At 48.7% G+C, this 16,430-nt stretch overlaps 1 protein-coding gene across 2 annotated transcripts in view; it reads left to right on the top strand.

Moving 5' to 3' along the window:
• ZNF652 (zinc finger protein 652) overlaps positions 1-14,022 on the top strand; it is a 57,995-nt gene extending 43,973 nt beyond the window's left edge. For both annotated transcript variants that reach the window (XM_039227728.1, XM_039227729.1), the window contains exons 3-6: positions 111-258; positions 613-728; positions 1,073-1,217; positions 10,065-14,022. In XM_039227728.1, coding sequence (XP_039083659.1) covers positions 111-258; positions 613-728; positions 1,073-1,217; positions 10,065-10,576 — 921 coding nt within the window. In that variant the 3' untranslated portion in view covers positions 10,577-14,022. The remainder of the gene's footprint in view (positions 1-110; positions 259-612; positions 729-1,072; positions 1,218-10,064) is intronic.
• The last annotated feature ends 2,408 nt before the right edge of the window (positions 14,023-16,430 follow it).

The following is a 16,430-nucleotide window of genomic DNA, read 5'->3' as shown; positions in this document are numbered from 1 at the left end:
GGGCCTCGGGCCACAGATCTAGAAAGCATGCCCGTTTCATGAGCCAGTGGGCAGCCATGGCCTTCTGCGAGCCCCTGTCAATAAAGATTATTTCTGTTTATCCTGCTCAGTGTGTTTCCTGTAACAAATCATTCAAGAAACTCTGGTCCCTTCATGAACACATCAAGATTGTCCATGGGTACGCAGAGAAGAAGTTCTCCTGTGAGATTTGCGAGAAGAAATTCTATACCATGGCTCACGTGCGGAAACACATGGTCGGTAAGTTTCTCATGCCGCTCTTCTCTCATGCCTGTAATTTCCCTCGCTCTTTGGTGTGTTTTGTGATCTGGCACGGGCAGGATCCGAGGAACGGCCTTGCCGTAATCAGCTCTGACTTGCTGACCCTAAATGCGCCGTGGCCCCTGCGAGCGTCCTCGGGGTGCGCGGAGTACCCTTCCCAGCGCGGTTCTCCCCCACGATGTGGCCGCTGCCTCTCTCTCGAGAGCGCTGCTGCGAAGGCCGGTTAAAGCGTGGACAGTTAAGATGGCATGACTGCCTGGCAGTCGGAGTTCGGGCTGGGCTGCCCCGAGCTGCCTGGTGGGCCCGCCGTGAGTTGGGCACTCTGTGTTTCAGCACACACGAAAGACATGCCCTTCACGTGTGAAACCTGTGGAAAGTCGTTCAAACGCAGCATGTCCCTCAAGGTGCACTCCCTGCAGCATTCTGGAGAGAAGCCCTTCAGATGCGAGGTAAGGGCTGTGCTGAGCCCCGGGGCCCGGCCAGGGGGCGGCGGGGCAGAGGCGCGTACGCCACGGGCCCCAGGTGCCACCTGGAATGCCCCAGGTGGCTCTCCCCGACCAGGGCAGCCTGGGGAATGACACAGAGCGGGTTGTCTGTCTTTTCCTTGCTAATCCGGACAAGCTGGGGGTCCTTCCGGGCTGCATATGCAGCAGATGTCCCTCTCCATAATAACCGAGCTGCGGAAACATGGCAGAGTCACAGAGACAGGCTCAGGGACCTTGCAGGCGGGCTCCAGTGGGGCCGGCGAACTCGGCTCTCACACGTTCCCCCCCACTCCCCATGTCCAATGCAGAACTGTGACGAGAGGTTCCAGTACAAGTACCAGCTGCGCTCGCACATGAGCATCCACATCGGCCACAAGCAGTTCATGTGCCAGTGGTGCGGCAAGGACTTCAACATGAAGCAGTACTTCGACGAGCACATGAAGACGCACACTGGTAAGAGTTCCCGGGGAGAGGTGCGCACGGGGCTGGGCGCCGGCGGGTCCCCACTCGGGAGTCGGTCCCTGTCAAACCCAGGACCGCATGTGTGCTGAGTGCAGGTGCTCCCCGAGAGAAAGCCGGCCTGCTGGCCTGGGCAGTTGGGCGTTCGCTCTCCATTTGTTTCCAAAAGGGGTATTTGTCAGTGCCTTTCAACTGCGGGCCCTTCCAGACACTGGATTCTTTGCTTAGGGCACAGGATCTCCTGAAACTGTGCCACTTGCTTTGTGTATGTTGCATTTGTGAGTTTTTTAAGGAAGGGGTTCTGGACCCTTAGGAAATGACAGCCACTGACTGCTTAAAATAGAATACCCTCTCGGTACGCTGAGAGTCTGATTGGATTGGCTTTAACAAAATGTACATCTCCCATCAGATGAAGTTAAATCTCATTTTAACCATTCCGTGTTTCCGGGGGTGTGTGCTTTCTTTCACGGACGTGAACCTGGAAGCATTTGACTGCCTGGCCCGCAGGGAGCTGGCTGAAGTCGTATCCCCCCGCACCCCCCCCCCGAAACGCCCCATCAGTGTATCTCAGCCTCGACTTGCTCTTCCACGATCAGCAGTCTGGGTACAGATTAAACAGTATGAACCCCTTTTCAGGCTTCTGAATAAAATCTGATCACAGGTTCCTCCGTTCTGTTAGTCTACAGAGTAGCAGAGCTAGAAAGAACCACGAGATTGCCTTGCCCGGGCCCTGCTCTCTTTGCTCAGCCAGTGGTAAGGGAACTGTCATGGCTGGGTGACTCCAGTGCCCATTTTTATGTCCAACTCCAGGGAAAACATCTGCTGGCTTTTTTCCCATTTGGAGCAGAGCACCCTGTGATTTTAAGGATCAGGCCAGAGGAAGAGTCATGAGAGGATTTTAATTAAATAAGTTACACCTTAAGAGGAGCTCTGAAGCCTGAGTGACGGGCGGCAGGATCATCAGTAATTAACAGATTCTTCTGTTAAGATTTGGTGGCTCGTGGCAAGGCTCTTAGTTCTACCTGAGACTCTTTTAGGATTTGGTTCTCCATTGTAAAGCAGGAAACTACATGGAAAATAAGCTCTCCGGAAGGCAGAAGCTGTGTCACCTTCACACACAATGCTTGGGGCATAGCGGGTGCCCCATAGACATCCGATTGGAAGGAGCTGGAGCCCCGGACACCCTCGGTCTTGTGCCCCCTTCTCTTCTCTGCGCATCTCCTGGGTCTCTGTCTCCCACAGGTCCCTACTTTCCCCTCCTCTTGCCTGCCTGCCTGCCTGCCTGCCTTCCTGCCTTCCTGCCTGCCTGCCTGCCTGCCTGCCTGCCTGCCTGCCTGCCTTCCTGCCTTCCTTCCTTCCTTCCTTCCTTCCTTCCTTCCTTCCTTCCTTCCCCTCCGTCCTTCTTTCTGTAGGCCCTTAAATGTCCATAATATGAAACCAGAGTGTTTATTTTGTGATTAACGTACTTGTTGAATAAAATTTTATGTTAAATATTCTTCTTTGACCAAATAGGCAAGCTCAGCATTTCCTGTTTCTTCTAAAAAAAATACAGCCACCTAAATTCACTTAAATTTTTATCCTTCTCATTAAAAGAGTAGTATATACTTATTAAAGTGTATTACACAAGAGGCACCTGGGTGGCTCAGTTGGTTAAGCGTCCGACTTCGGCTCAGGTCATGATCTCACGGTTCGTGGGTTCGAGCCCCACGTCGGGCTTTGTGCTGACGGCTAGCTCGGAGCCTGGAGCCTGTCTTCAGATTCTGTGTCTCCCTTTCTCTCTGACCCTCTCCTGCTCACGCTGTCTCTATCTCTCTCTCAAAAATTAATAAAACATTTTTAAAAATGTTTAAAGAAATAAAGTATATTAGACAAATGTGAAAGTTGAAAACAGGACAAAAATGATCATCACTGAAAGATCATTAATGTTAACATTCTGGCATACATTTTAAAAAATTCTTTAGTTTCTTAATACACATATAGATAGATACTGCGTGTGAATATTTATGTGTTCATGTATATAGTCATGAAACAAAAATTGGGCCTTTATTGTGACCTGCTTTCCCTTTTTAATCTGTTACATCATTAACAGTAATATCATTTTAGCGGTTGTATAATATTCCTTGCGGTAACTTTGCTGTAAGAATAGCCACCATTTATTATGCACATATATGTCAGGCACTGTCTTAAGTGCTTTACATGCCTCATCTCATATAATAAATGTGACTTTTACAACAGTCCTGTGACGTAAAAGATGTTGTTTTCATTTTGGTTAGCCAGTTCCCTGTTGGACATTTAGATGATTCCTGTTTCCAACTCTCCTGCTGCTGTAAATAATACTGTGATAACAGCTCTGTTGTTCACACATCGATGATTATTCACTTAGGATAAACTCCCAGAAATGTGATTTTTAGGGTAAAGAGAGGTGCACATTTTTAAGACTTGGTGGCGTGCATTGCAAAATAGCCATCCACCTACACCCTGACTAGCTGCGCCTGAAAATACCCATTTCCCCACCTCTTTCCAGCGCTAAGTAAAATCATCACTGATTTGATAGGTGGGAAATGGTTTCTTACTGTATTTGTTTGCATTTAATTAATTGCTAAGTAAGATTGTGCATTTTTTCATGCGCTTATTGAGTCTCAGTTTATTTTCTTTCCTGAATTGCCTGTGCCTTTTCTGTATTCCTCTTTCCATCGCAGAGTTTGGCTCTTTTTTGTTTGTTTGTTTTGTTTTGTTTTGTTTATAATAGCTCTTTATTTACATAGACTGGACCTCGTTTTTAACCCCAACATTAAAATACTTTCCCCTGGTTCGTCATCTGCCTTTTAATGTTGTTCATGATCCTTGAGCTGGGAAAATAGCTGGACAGTGGGGCTGGACAAACCCGGCTCTGCCAGTCGCTACCGTGGGGCCTTACGTGAATTTTGCAGCCTCTGTGGGTCTCCGGTTCCTTGGTCTTCAGTAGGGATGACGATAGTCCCTGGGAAATACAAAGAGAGGGTTCACATTAAACAAGAAAAGGGATACCTCTTCTAAGGCTGGACACCAGCCCATTTAGAGTACGTGTTATTGGGGATTAAAGCGGCTGCAGGACTGGACCTTGATTGGGCGGTTTCTTTGCAGTTAAAGAGACTTGAGGTAGATCCTGTCTAGGGGAGCTGGCCAGCCCTCGCATGGGGTTTCCTGGGATGGTGTGGACATGGGGTGAGTCCAACATGGAATAATTGCCCATTCTCTTTGTCCCAGGCACGGCACTAAGTGCCGGCGGCACAGGGATGAGGTCAGACCCGGTTTGTGCCCTCAAAGAACTTCATTCCAGGGATAGTCATGATGGGGGTGGTGGAGGTAGTGGTAGTAGCCATCGTAGTAACAACAGCAACGACTACATAATAATAATGGTAATAATAATCGCAGCGCTAAAGTGTATTGAACATCTGCTACGTGCCAGAGACTGTTCTAAGCTCTTTCCTTGTATTTCCAACTTACCACATAGCCTGTTGTTGTCATCTTCATTTTTCAGATGAGGAAACTGAGGCTCAGAGATTACATAACTTGTCCAGGGCAGGTCTGACTCCAGAGCCACATATTTAATGGTTCTGATATAATTTAACGCAGCAAGTGATTACATGGAGGGCTAACACAGGGCTTCGTGAGGCCCAACAGCACCATCCCAGAGTGTGGTGCCCAGCTTCCAGAATGTGTCAGTGTACTCACGTGGATCAGGATCAGAGGAACTGATAGGCGCTAGAGAGTGTGAACGATACATAAATAAAATTGCTGGTTTATTAATTCACAGTGGAAGGGCTGAGCGGCAGGGGGCTCAGAACTCTTACTTCTTTGGTCGTCCTGTTCTTTGCCTAAATCAAAATCTATATTGGAAGCTAAATGATAATCAGGAGATTGGTAGGGATGGGGAGTGACGGGAGAGGAGGGTAATGGAAGGGGCTTGCTGGTGAGTACTGTACATCCTCGAACCCGGTCGCAGCCACCCCTCCTAAGACAAACTTAATTTGTACACTGTTCAGAAAACACGGCAAAGTAAAAACGCCACGCCGTCGGTTATACGGCATGTTTCCGTTTCTGAGATGCTGATACGCCGGGACTTGCACGTCTTAGAAGTAACACTTCATTGTTTGTAAGCATCAGGCAAGAACCAACCAAATTGGGGGGCACTGGGGGAGCTCAGTCACTTAAGCATTCAACTCTTGATCTCGCTTCAGGTCTTGATCCCAGGGTCCTGAGTTCAAGTCCCACGTTGGGCTCCACGCTGGGCGTGAAACCTACTTAAAATTAAAAAAAAAAAAAAGAAAAGAACTTACCAATTGAGCCACTGTAGTAAACAGGACAGCGACACCCCTGGGCTCACAGGGCTTGCCGTCGGTCTAGGGAGTGGACACACGAGGCACAGCCCTGGTTCCCTGATGAGAGCGTGGCAAGTACACGGAATTAAATGACATTGGGTAGAGTGTGGCAGATGGGGGCGGCCTGACGGGGGCACGATGAGACACAATACTGGGGATGCAGGTGCTAGGTCTCTCTCTCTCTCTCTCTCTCTCTCTCTCTCTCTCTCTCTGTCACACACCCACGCCCCCCCCCACACACACCCACGCACACACACCATAAGCTAGATAAAAACGTCTGGACTTTATTCTAAGGACAGCAGGAAGTTCTTGAATGGCTTTGAGCAGACTGTGTGTGACCCAACTCTTGAAAGTTCGTTCTGGCCTCCTGTGGACATTGGGCTGGAGGGTGGGGAGCGGGAAAAGAGATGCGCAACCAGTCAGGTGGATATTGCAGCTCATCCAGGGGCATGGGGGTGATGGTGTGGACCGTGGCGGTGGCAGCGAATGAAAGGAAAGTGATGATGCCAGGCAGGTGAACTTGGTGGCTGATTGGATAAAGGTGGTGTGCGAGGGAGGAATCCAGGGATGGTCACAGATTTGGGTCTTGAGTGCCATTTGTCAAGATAGAGAACAGTGGGTGGAGGGGCAGGTTTGCTAGCCAAGACGATGAATTTAATTTTGCACTTGTTAGGGTTTTTTTTTTTAATGTTTATTTTTGAGAGAGAGAGAGAGAGCATGAGTGACAGAGGAGCAGAGAGATGGAGACACAGAACTTGAAGCAGGCTCCAGGCTCCGAGCTGTTAGCACAGAGCCCGACGCGGAGCTCGAACTCACGAACCATGAGATCATGACCTGAGCCGATGTCGGACGCTCAGCCGACCAAGCCCCCTGGGCGCCCCTTGCACTTGTTAGCTCCGAGACCTCCGCAGGACATGCAAGCGGACATACCCAGGAGGCAGTTTGCAAAAAAGGGGTTTAAAGCTGAAGAGAGAGCTTGTAGGCCGTGATATAGATCCATGGGTTTCTCCTGCTGCTCGAGGGTATTCATACTAAGCAGACTGCACACCAGATCGCTTGTTCCTTCTAACCGTGCAGAAGACATCGGCTGCCAGCCGAATTCTTGTTCTTTCCTGCCTTCATTTCGAACGCACTTCCTTCAGGCCCATTACAGTTCTGCTTCCAGTCAGCCTGGCTTTCTGTGTAATAGGCCTTATCTTCGGATGTATTTGTGTTGAGATAGACACCTTTCTCCTCGCCTGGGTGGACTTCGCCTTAGCGTGCCCTCTAGCCACTCCTCCACCAGCTCTTCCTCCAAGTGGGACGTTGTGCGGGTGGCCGATCACACGTGGTACCTTTTGATTTTTCCTTATTTCAGCCCTATTTGCATCTTACCTCGAGGTCTTCAGGACACCTTCCCGTCACTCCTTAGCACAGTTAGGTGGGGCCTGTTGAGTAACGAGAGTTAGAAGCAAGCGGGACCGTAGGCTCATGTCTGGAACGACAAATGTGGGAAACGTGTCAGGACTTCAAGAAATGAACAGAAGGGTCCTAAGCGATAAAAAGGACCCATTGAAAGTTGATCCTGTGGATTTGCGGTAGGTGGGTCCTAAGAGTTTTTGGCCTCTCTATGGCAAATCACCATAGCCTAGAAGACTCACGTGAGAGACGGTTAGGGAGGGCCAGGGTTCAATCTGGGACGGGCACACAGCAGAAAGTAAGCGTACGGTGAGGGGACGCTGTCTGCGGCGCGGGGCCCAGCGTGCCTGATCAGTGGCCCATGAGCCAGGTGGAGAGCATTAGTGGAGACCAGTAGTCCAAAGAGGGAGGCCTTCGGCTCTGTTTCCATCCAGCTTTTGGGAGTGAGGACTAGTTCTGGAGAGTCTAAGAGAGAGGGGCCCCGGGGTTTATCAAACAGGTGCCCTTCCAAAACGTTTTATTATGTAAGTCAATCGTGTTTATTTGAGAGAAACAGAATACACACATAAGCATAAAAACCAGAATGTCACTCATCGGCCTGTCGCCTACAGATAATCACTGACGTTTGATGTGGTTCTTTCCATATTTTTTCCTATAGATGTTTTTAACCAAAAGTGGGTAATGCCGTGTGTGTATTTTCATTTCAGTTGGTCCTTTTACTTAATAGACTGTAAACTTAATAGATTATGGATTCTCACATTAGTAATTCAAATTCTATATTTTTTGTAGTATTTTTTAATGGCGCTTTCCATTCACATGGGCATGCCATACTGATTGAATCAATCCCGTTTAACAGAGAATTTGAAGTTTTTAGGGGAATTGGAGGAATGGATTAAAATGAAAGGAGGGGCGCCTGGGTGGCTTAGTCGGTTGAGCGTCCGACTTTCGCTTAGGTCATGATCTCGCGGTTCATGAGTTCGAGCCCTGAGCCCCGCGTCAGGCTCTGTGCTGACTGCCAGCTCAGAGCCTGGAGCCTGTTTCAGTCTATGACTCCCTCTCTCTCTCTGACCCTCCCCTGCTCACGCTGTCTCTCTCTCTCCTAGAAATTAAAAAATAAAATAAAATAAAATAAATAAAAGGAAAGGAAAGGAAACGAAACGAGGTGGGCTCAGAACTTACCCAGAAAGCTGAATGTGAACCACAGAGAAGAGCCTAGCGGGGGCAGCAGTTGACTAAGGAGAAGCTGAAAGATAAGAGAAATAGGATGTCAGACACTAGTCCTGGTGATTACTGACCAAACCGACCAAACCGATCCCTCCCGACTGTACCTCCCACTCTCTTGAGGAAGCAAGGAGAATTCCAGCTCTCACCGAAGGAGGGCAGCGGGAGATGTCATTTTCAAAGGCGGAGATAAGGAATAAGGACTGCGAGGGCGCCTGGGTGGCTCAGTCGGTTAAGCGTCCGACTTTGGCTCAGGTCATGATCACATGGTTCGTGAGTTCGAGCCCCGTGTCGGGCTCTGTGCTGACAGCTCAGCGCCTGGAACCTGCTTCTGATTCTGTGTCTCCTTCTCTCTCTGATCTTCCCTTGTTCATGCTGTGTCTCTCTCTCTCCCTGTCAGAAATAAATAAAACATTAAAAAAAATAAAAAAAAAAAAAAAAGGAATAAGGATTGCGATATGGATGAAGAGGTGGAGGGGTCCCAGAGGGGAGAACAGGAGGAAACTGGCATTCCTCCGCATGTGCAGGGGTGCCCAGGGCTTCGAGGTGTGTTCCCTGTGTCGAAAGCACATTCTGGAACCAGACTGCAGGGTTTTAAGTCCGGACCCTCCTCTAGCTGTAGAACCCTGGGCAGATTTCTTACTTTGCTTATCAGTAAAACAGGAATGACCACACAGCCACCTCCTCTGGGTCCATCCCTGCGAGGACCACCAGAGTTCACAGGTGTAAGGCGGTTAGGATGGTACCAGGCTCCCTGTGCGATCGCTATTGTTTGTGCAGAGTAGGCCGAGGACGAACAGGAGCGGTATCTGAGGCAAGAACACACCTGGAGGAGGGGTTAAGCTACAAGCTATGGACTCAGAATTGGTGAAGGAACTGCCACATGCGAGCACACGTACACAGGTTCTCAGCCCGGCATCCGTAGGAAGTGATTCGCGGATGTATGTGTTCAAACACTGTTTCGTTTCCCCCTCTGGCCTGGGTAGAGAGGCAGGCAGACAGCATGGAACTGTGTCGGTGTCCAGAGGAAAGCTGGGAACCCTAAAAACGAAGCCCTTATTTCCCCCTATTAAGTGCCTTTACGGTTCGGGATTTTTGTTTCCTTCTTGGCTCATCAGCCCCGTGCTTCCCATCCAGGCCGGGAGCCCGCTCTCAGCGCCCCTTCCCCCGCATGCATGGACACTTGGCAATGATGTAGCGACGGTTTTGACCGTCAGAATCTCTGGGGGCATTTAGCAGGCTGGCGCCCGGAATGCCGTGTGCTCTTCGGCGGGGCCGGCTGGCCCCACGTGATGAAGAAGTGGCCCGCAGGAGTGCCAGCAGCTCTCCCCCGGGAGCCGCGGCAGCGTGAGAGGCCCAGGGTGGGGCGGGCCATCCAGTATTTTCCGAGTCCGGTGCCCGCCAGTGAGCCGCGTGCCGAGGACTTGTGCGAGTCAATGCACAGAGACGTACTGGCTGCACAGGATGTGTGCAGCAGCCTGCCTTCTGGCGGGAAGTCAGAAATTGCTAGCAGACCAACTTGCGTCAACTTAAGAGGCAGAGATGCATCCACGGTCTTAGCTGCTTTGGGCACAGGAAAACCGTTTAAACGGTCCTTCACGTCGAATGTGAAGGTCATGACCATAGATTTTGGTGGTAGTGGTTTTTAACCAAGCCACATTGGTTAGGTTGTATGCAGGTGTTACTCCTGTCCGCTCTTACTCTTGAGTCGCAGCTTCGGGAGGCTCTCCCACGACTCTCAGGATAGAACGTGCTGTCGGGGAGAGCAGTGGCCCCCTCCTCGCTCAGCACGGGGAGCAGCGTGAGCCCGTCATTGCCGCCTCGTGTGTTAATCATCTTTTTGTGTCTCTGTTCATCTCAGGAGAGAAACCCTTTATCTGTGAAATCTGCGGCAAAAGCTTCACCAGCCGCCCCAACATGAAGAGGCACCGCAGAACTCACACAGGCGAGAAGCCCTATCCGTGTGACGTGTGTGGCCAGCGGTTCCGCTTCTCCAACATGCTTAAGGCCCACAAGGAGAAGTGCTTCCGGGTGACCAGCCCCGTGAACGTGCCGCCCGCCGTCCAGATCCCCCTCACGACCTCCCCGGCCACCCCCGTCCCTTCGGTGGTGACCACGCCCACAACCCCCACGCCTCCGATCAGTATGAGCCCCGTGAGCGCGCTGCCACCCCGGCCCATCCCGCACCCCTTCTCCCACCTCCACATCCACCCGCACCCGCACCACCCGCACCACCTCCCCATCCCCCCGGTCCCGCACCTCCCCCCTCCCCCAGCTCTCTTTAAGAGCGAGCCTTTAAACCACAGAGGCCAGGGCGAGGACACCTTTCTGCGGCACCTGGCAGAGAAGAACGGGGCCGCGCAGCACCACTGACCTCCGCCTCCTTAAGCGCGTTCTCCGCGAGCCGTGTGCCCTTGTGCGAGCTGGCAGCCGGGGAGCTGGTGAGGTGCCCGCAGCTGGCAGGAGGGGACCGGCGGCAAGACCACCCTGAGCTCGCGGAGGGGACTGCCCACCTAAACCAGGGGAACCACCGAACTAAAGCCCAATTTGCTTGCATTTTCTGGTGACTTTTATACATTTCAGATACCCAGACTTGGGGAGTTTTCTAATTTCGTATCAGCCGATGAGGTATGCTTGCTTTTCTACCCCGGACCTCTCCTCAAAGAGGGGACAAGGCCCGGTCTCCTTTGTACTAATCGGGAAGGCTGTGAGATTAATCCGGAGCATTAATTGTATCACTGTGTATCGTAACCGATTCTTTTCAGCTTTTGGCGCTGGCCTCAGGGTCGAGCCGGCCGTGTTTCCCAGTATATCAAGCATTATAGAGAAAGACCGAACTCTTCTTCTTTGTGTAGCTCTCCTAACGCACTCTTTATTTTACTACAGAAATTATTTTAGAGTTTTTTGTATAGACTTCTTTAGTAGGTCTGTTTCTAAAATGAAATGTATTTCAATAAGCGCTGTAATTTTTTCAGTGTAGCTGGGCCTATGTTGTAAAATAGAAAAAAAAATTTTTTATAATCATCCAAATGTGATTCTTAAAGATGCATATAACTTCTATAGTTCAGAGCTTATTCTTAACATCCGTACAACTCAAAGGTGCTTCAGTGACCAGAGGTATCAGAGAGGGGCCCCGCTGCCGGGTTAACTGCACAACCAGGTGTTGGCTTTCGGAGCTTGGCGTAAGTCCTTGGTCTTTCTTAGTCCCTGAATCGCATGCGAGCGCCCGTCGGTTGGGCTCAGTGACCCGCTCCCGTCTGCCGCGTTGCGTTCTGATCGGTTACGGCGTTGGGACAGTTTCGTTTGGTGATGGCGTTAAGTGGGTTGGTTTGCAGGGAGCTGGGACTTTGTGCAGGGAAGTCCCCCAACGCATGCATGCTTGAAACATCTGAGTCCAAGCTGTCGCCTGTCGGGAGGAGGAGGCGGTGGCGATTCTTTGCTCTTGGTCGCGTCTGTTTCTCACTCTCCCCAGGGCTCGTTCGTGCCCAGCCCCGCGGCGGCCTGGTGAGCCACCGCTCGTTTCGAGGCTGCTGTGTTTTTCTAGGATGGTTACGGAAACACAAAATAGTACACTAAAATCACAAATGCGAATGACGTTGCTGACAGTAGCTGAGAAGTTTGGATGGGAACAAACGGACTCGGGGTTTTTAAAATGTCCATCCGTCTGTGGGTACAGCCACAGCTTTGGGCTGTTCTGACAGTGTAAATTGTAGCGACAGAAAGCAAATGCCTACATTTTGCTGCCCTGTTCCCTGCAGACAGTTTACGTGACAGCGATGTTCACAGGTGGGGAGGAAGACGTGTCTGCCGTCTTGAAGATGGGTTACTTTTTCAGGTTTAGGAAGGTTCGAAAGAGCACCAGCATTCAGGAGCTTATATAGGAAAGTCTGAATAGAAGGGCTAACGTTCCGCTCATCTTTAACTGATCAAATTTCTCCAGACTCAGTATAGCTAAAACTTTTGCTTTTTTTTTTTCATCTCCGAGAACTGAGTTCCAAAGCTAAGTCTGCTTGCTTTCTCTCTCTCCCTCTAGTTTTTAATCTTGACGTTTCTTCAGTTCCCCACCGTTTCCCACCCCCCCCCACCGCCTCGGGCTCTTAGATCATTGCTTAAATAAGAACCCCGGCTTTTATTTATTTTTTAACTTTTAATATTAAATGTGCAGATGTACTTCAAGCACTTTTCTGGCGGATTAGCTCTGTGGTAGGAAAATCTGGAACTCTCAGTGGAGGTCAAGTCCCTCTTTTTAAAATACCACATTCTCTATTAGCTTTTTGGTTTAAATGTTTCCTCTTTTTTTTTTTCTTTCTGATCATTGCCTTTTGTCTCCTGTAACGAGCATAGGAAGGTTTCGGAACGAGGCACAAAAGTATCTCAAGACCTACTTTTCTTCCTGTTGTTGGATGCCATTTCTAAATACTGTTATTTTTAATATTTGTATACATTTTTTGGACACCCAGGTACCCAAACCAATGAGGAAAATGAATTACTTGTCTGTGATTGTCATTTCTTCAGTGGCTGCCTCTCCTTACTTCCAGTCTCCTTTACATTCCATGACAAATTTGTGGTTGGAGCCACACTTTTACGTAGACATCCCATCATTTAATGGCCAAGCCTATACTATTAAATGGCTTTTTAAAAGATGTAAACTGCAGCTGAATTGGATATAGTACCTTATCTTATTCTAAACAAACTTAGGGTCTTGGTTAGCAACTCTGAACCCAAGACTTAAGACCATTAAAGCAACCATTCTATGAAGTGTACTATAATTATACACTGGAAAATGCAGGTAGTCATGTTTGATTTTTCATTCAAGTGAATATAGCCATAAGAAAATACCTACTACATAGGAAAACCAGTATTAAGCAAATAATCACCACCACCCTTAACAGAAGCAAAAAAGGATTGTTTGTTTGTTTGTTTGTTTGTTTTTAATCAGCATTGTCACACAACGCAGTTCACAGTGAAATGTATTGTGGAACAATCTGAAAACTTCTAGGTTTTTTGTCGTCGTCCCCCCCCCCCCCACCCCGTTAGGTAGGTGTACCTTCCCCGACTCGGGATTCGTTGTCTTCCGGAAAACCGCTCCGAACCTAACGATCCCTTATCAGTGTCATATGACACGTAGGTAATGAAATGCATTCGTAATATTCACAACACGAATGCTTCTGAACATAAGAACTGCGGGATTAAGCCTTAAACATATACGTGCATCAGGTGTAACGTGCTTCAGACTCAAACTCAGGGTTGGACATTTGATTGGGGTCCTTCGCTGAGGCACAAAGTTGCATCCCGTGGTGTGTACCCTCCAGCATACGGTAAGCGCCCTGTGACTTCTTCAGAACCTCACGCTTGCTTGCTGTCTGTTTATGAAAAAAAGAACCACGGAGGCATTCGGGTTCTTAGCCCTCCCCTGTCCTCACTTTCCTAAGGCAGCAGAGGCCACACACTTCAGCGTCACGGAGATAACCCAACTGAGGCCGTTTCTCGTTACTTAATTTTATGGTCTTCAAAGGCTTGTCTCTTCGGTAGGGTGAAGGCTTACTTGAGGAAAATTCCCAAGGACTTTGTCCAGTTGACATTGCCTTTTTCCTTTCCCCCTTTATTCTTATCTCCCAGATTTATCCTTCAGATACGTACACTTGCTTAGCCTTCAAGAAAGGCTGCTTGCTGCTTCCTCAAATTGAGTCGGGTAGGCATCAGACTGAGTTAGCTGTTTTAATTGGAGTGAGAAATCAAGAAAATAAGATAAGCAGTTTAAAGGCACGTGGCTTCCTTTCCACACATATTTGTGATTTGGTTCTTTTTTTTTTTTTTTTTTAAGCAAGCGGGGAGTCCCTGCATAAGACTCTATGGTAGTTCAAAGAAATCTTTGCACATCAGCCACGTGCCCTTTCACAGCCTTCTCACTTCCACCAGTTTGTGCTAAATTCATGACCGAGGGTGGCATTAAGCCTAGTTGTGCCGCCTTTTTAAAACGATGTTTGTTGGAAGCGCCTTTCCATCGCGGCTGGAATGCTCCCTGCACCTCGACTGCCCCTTCTGTACTGCCCAATGGCGAAACACGCTAGAGAGATGCTTGTCCACTTCAACTTTTCTACTTCTTGAATTTTTTTTCCCCAGTCCTTGACGTTTGTTGAATGGCTGTGTATGTTTCATTTAATTTCCGTCTCCCTGGAAGTTTTAAATCTCTAGACGATCAAGCTGAAATAGAAATCCATTGCAGATGGTCTTTATTTGCCCCACCTTGCAGATTTCAGGCAGTGAAACAGAATGGTAGGTAGGATTTTATTGTACAAAAAAAAAAAAAGTTTGAGAAACCCCTCTATTTCTACCGCCTGAAGAGACAACCCTTCTTCCCTTCTTCCTACATCGCTGACCCGCCCGATGCGCGATTCAGTGCGACTCTAGACTGTATGGGAAATCTTTAATGAAACAGGGGACACGTTCCATTTACGAATCGTATCCACAGTTCTACCATGACAAAACCCAGCTCGCCTGGAATTCCTCAGACCGTCAGATTGAGCAAGTCACTGTTGGATTTTAATTTCCCTTTGCCTAAGTCAGGATAGGAAATTTCCCAAAAGAGCAATTTTTCCCCCCAGGAACGAAAGGTCATTTGCCACCGGAAATGGTGGCATTTTTATGCAAAAGAGCAACATAACTCCCCTGCTCCTGTCCACTGTAGCCCTTCTCCTAGATGACGATGGCCTTCCAGCCCTGGACGCTACCTCGATAACGCAAACTAGAGACCTTCTCTCCACTTTCTACGGAAGCCATAGAAGTTGCCATCAGTAGATGTCCACTTTCCTAGCGCTGTACTTTTATACTCTCTCGACTTTTTATAGACTTTGAGATCAGATCTTTTTGTCCTAGAGGATAGGTTTTGCAAGATTCAGTGGGAAAGCAAACTCCTCGCTTGTCCCAGCTTCCGAAGAATCAGATAATGTACCACGTATCGCATTCTTGATTTTGCTCAAAACTGTTTTGCAGAGTGGCAGCTCCTGAAAGGAAAGCAACCTTCTCTTTTCTTACTCCCCGTGGAGAAGCTTTGTTGTTGTAAGACACCACTCACGACGTGAATTCCTACCACCTTGTTAGCCCCGTGTGTCACTCGATGATCTGTGTATTGTCACAATGTTCCTGGAGTCGTTTTTATTACCCTGTGACAGATAAGTGAGTGCACACCTCCCCCCACTCCCCCCATCCTCCATGATCTCACCGAAGCTTCACACTCTCTCACTCTGTTCTTGAGTGCCTTCAACAAGCCAGCGTCCTGGAACATTCTTTTCCTGGTCTGAATCCTACCTCTGAATATCTCATTCTCCTGAGTGTTGGAAGCTACCCTTACCCTAGCTGGTTTGGCTCTGCAAACCAGCGGAAACCTTGGTTGTGAACTTTGAACCCATCCGCATTCGGTTTCCCCATGTCACTCTGAGATCACACTTTACACTTCTGCTTCCGTCTTATCTCTTGACATAGCACATCTCTAATGATGAAAGATTTTATCCTTACCCCTCGCTTGCTTTTCTCTCCCCAGAAGCCAATGTTACTTTAAAATCAGAGGTCACCAAGCACCTCTTTGGAGCATCTTTTTCTCATCGCGGTCTCCCCAAATGCTTCCCCTTTCTGATGAAGGGGCCCCCAATGCTGCTGTTGCTGCGTCCTGCTCCTGAGTGCCCTTTCTCTTCCAGGAACATTCCGGAAGGTTGTCCCCATAATTTTAGTTCAGTCAAATTACTTTAAACTTGTTCTCTGGGCTTATCAGCAGCCCTTCATTGATGCCTCTCTCATCCGCCTGTCCCTGAGAAACTTCCAGTTCCTTTCTTTTCTACTTACTCTTGTCTAATTAATCTTTAAAGTATGACTGATACATAATATATGAAGGATGTAATAAAAAGGGAGGTGCACTATATTCTCCACGTGATACGAGCACCTTTTCGAGAAAACATCGTAACAATCGGCTGACCTTTCACCGTCTGCCTTCCGCGTCTTTCACAAAGCTGACGTGCGCGTTGTGTGGGCCTCTGGCTCTTGCCCCAGCTCCCCTCCCAAGCTGAAAACAAACAGAACTCTTTACAGTGAGGAAATGGAGTTTCATTTTCTTTTCTCTCCCTCTCTCTTTAAGTGTATGAAGTCTATTAAGCGGAGCATTTTGGTCTTTGTCAAAATTTTTCTTTTCCAATCTAAAATGCCACGTCCCTTTCCTTCAGGTTGATAATACTAA

Source organism: Hyaena hyaena, unplaced genomic scaffold (genome assembly GCF_003009895.1).
Source record: "Hyaena hyaena isolate Hyena2069 unplaced genomic scaffold, ASM300989v1 scaffold_29, whole genome shotgun sequence".
Taxonomy (NCBI): Eukaryota; Metazoa; Chordata; class Mammalia; order Carnivora; family Hyaenidae; genus Hyaena; species Hyaena hyaena.
The sequence above is the reverse complement of the archived record's forward strand: the minus strand, read 5'-3'. Positions and strand labels throughout refer to the sequence as shown.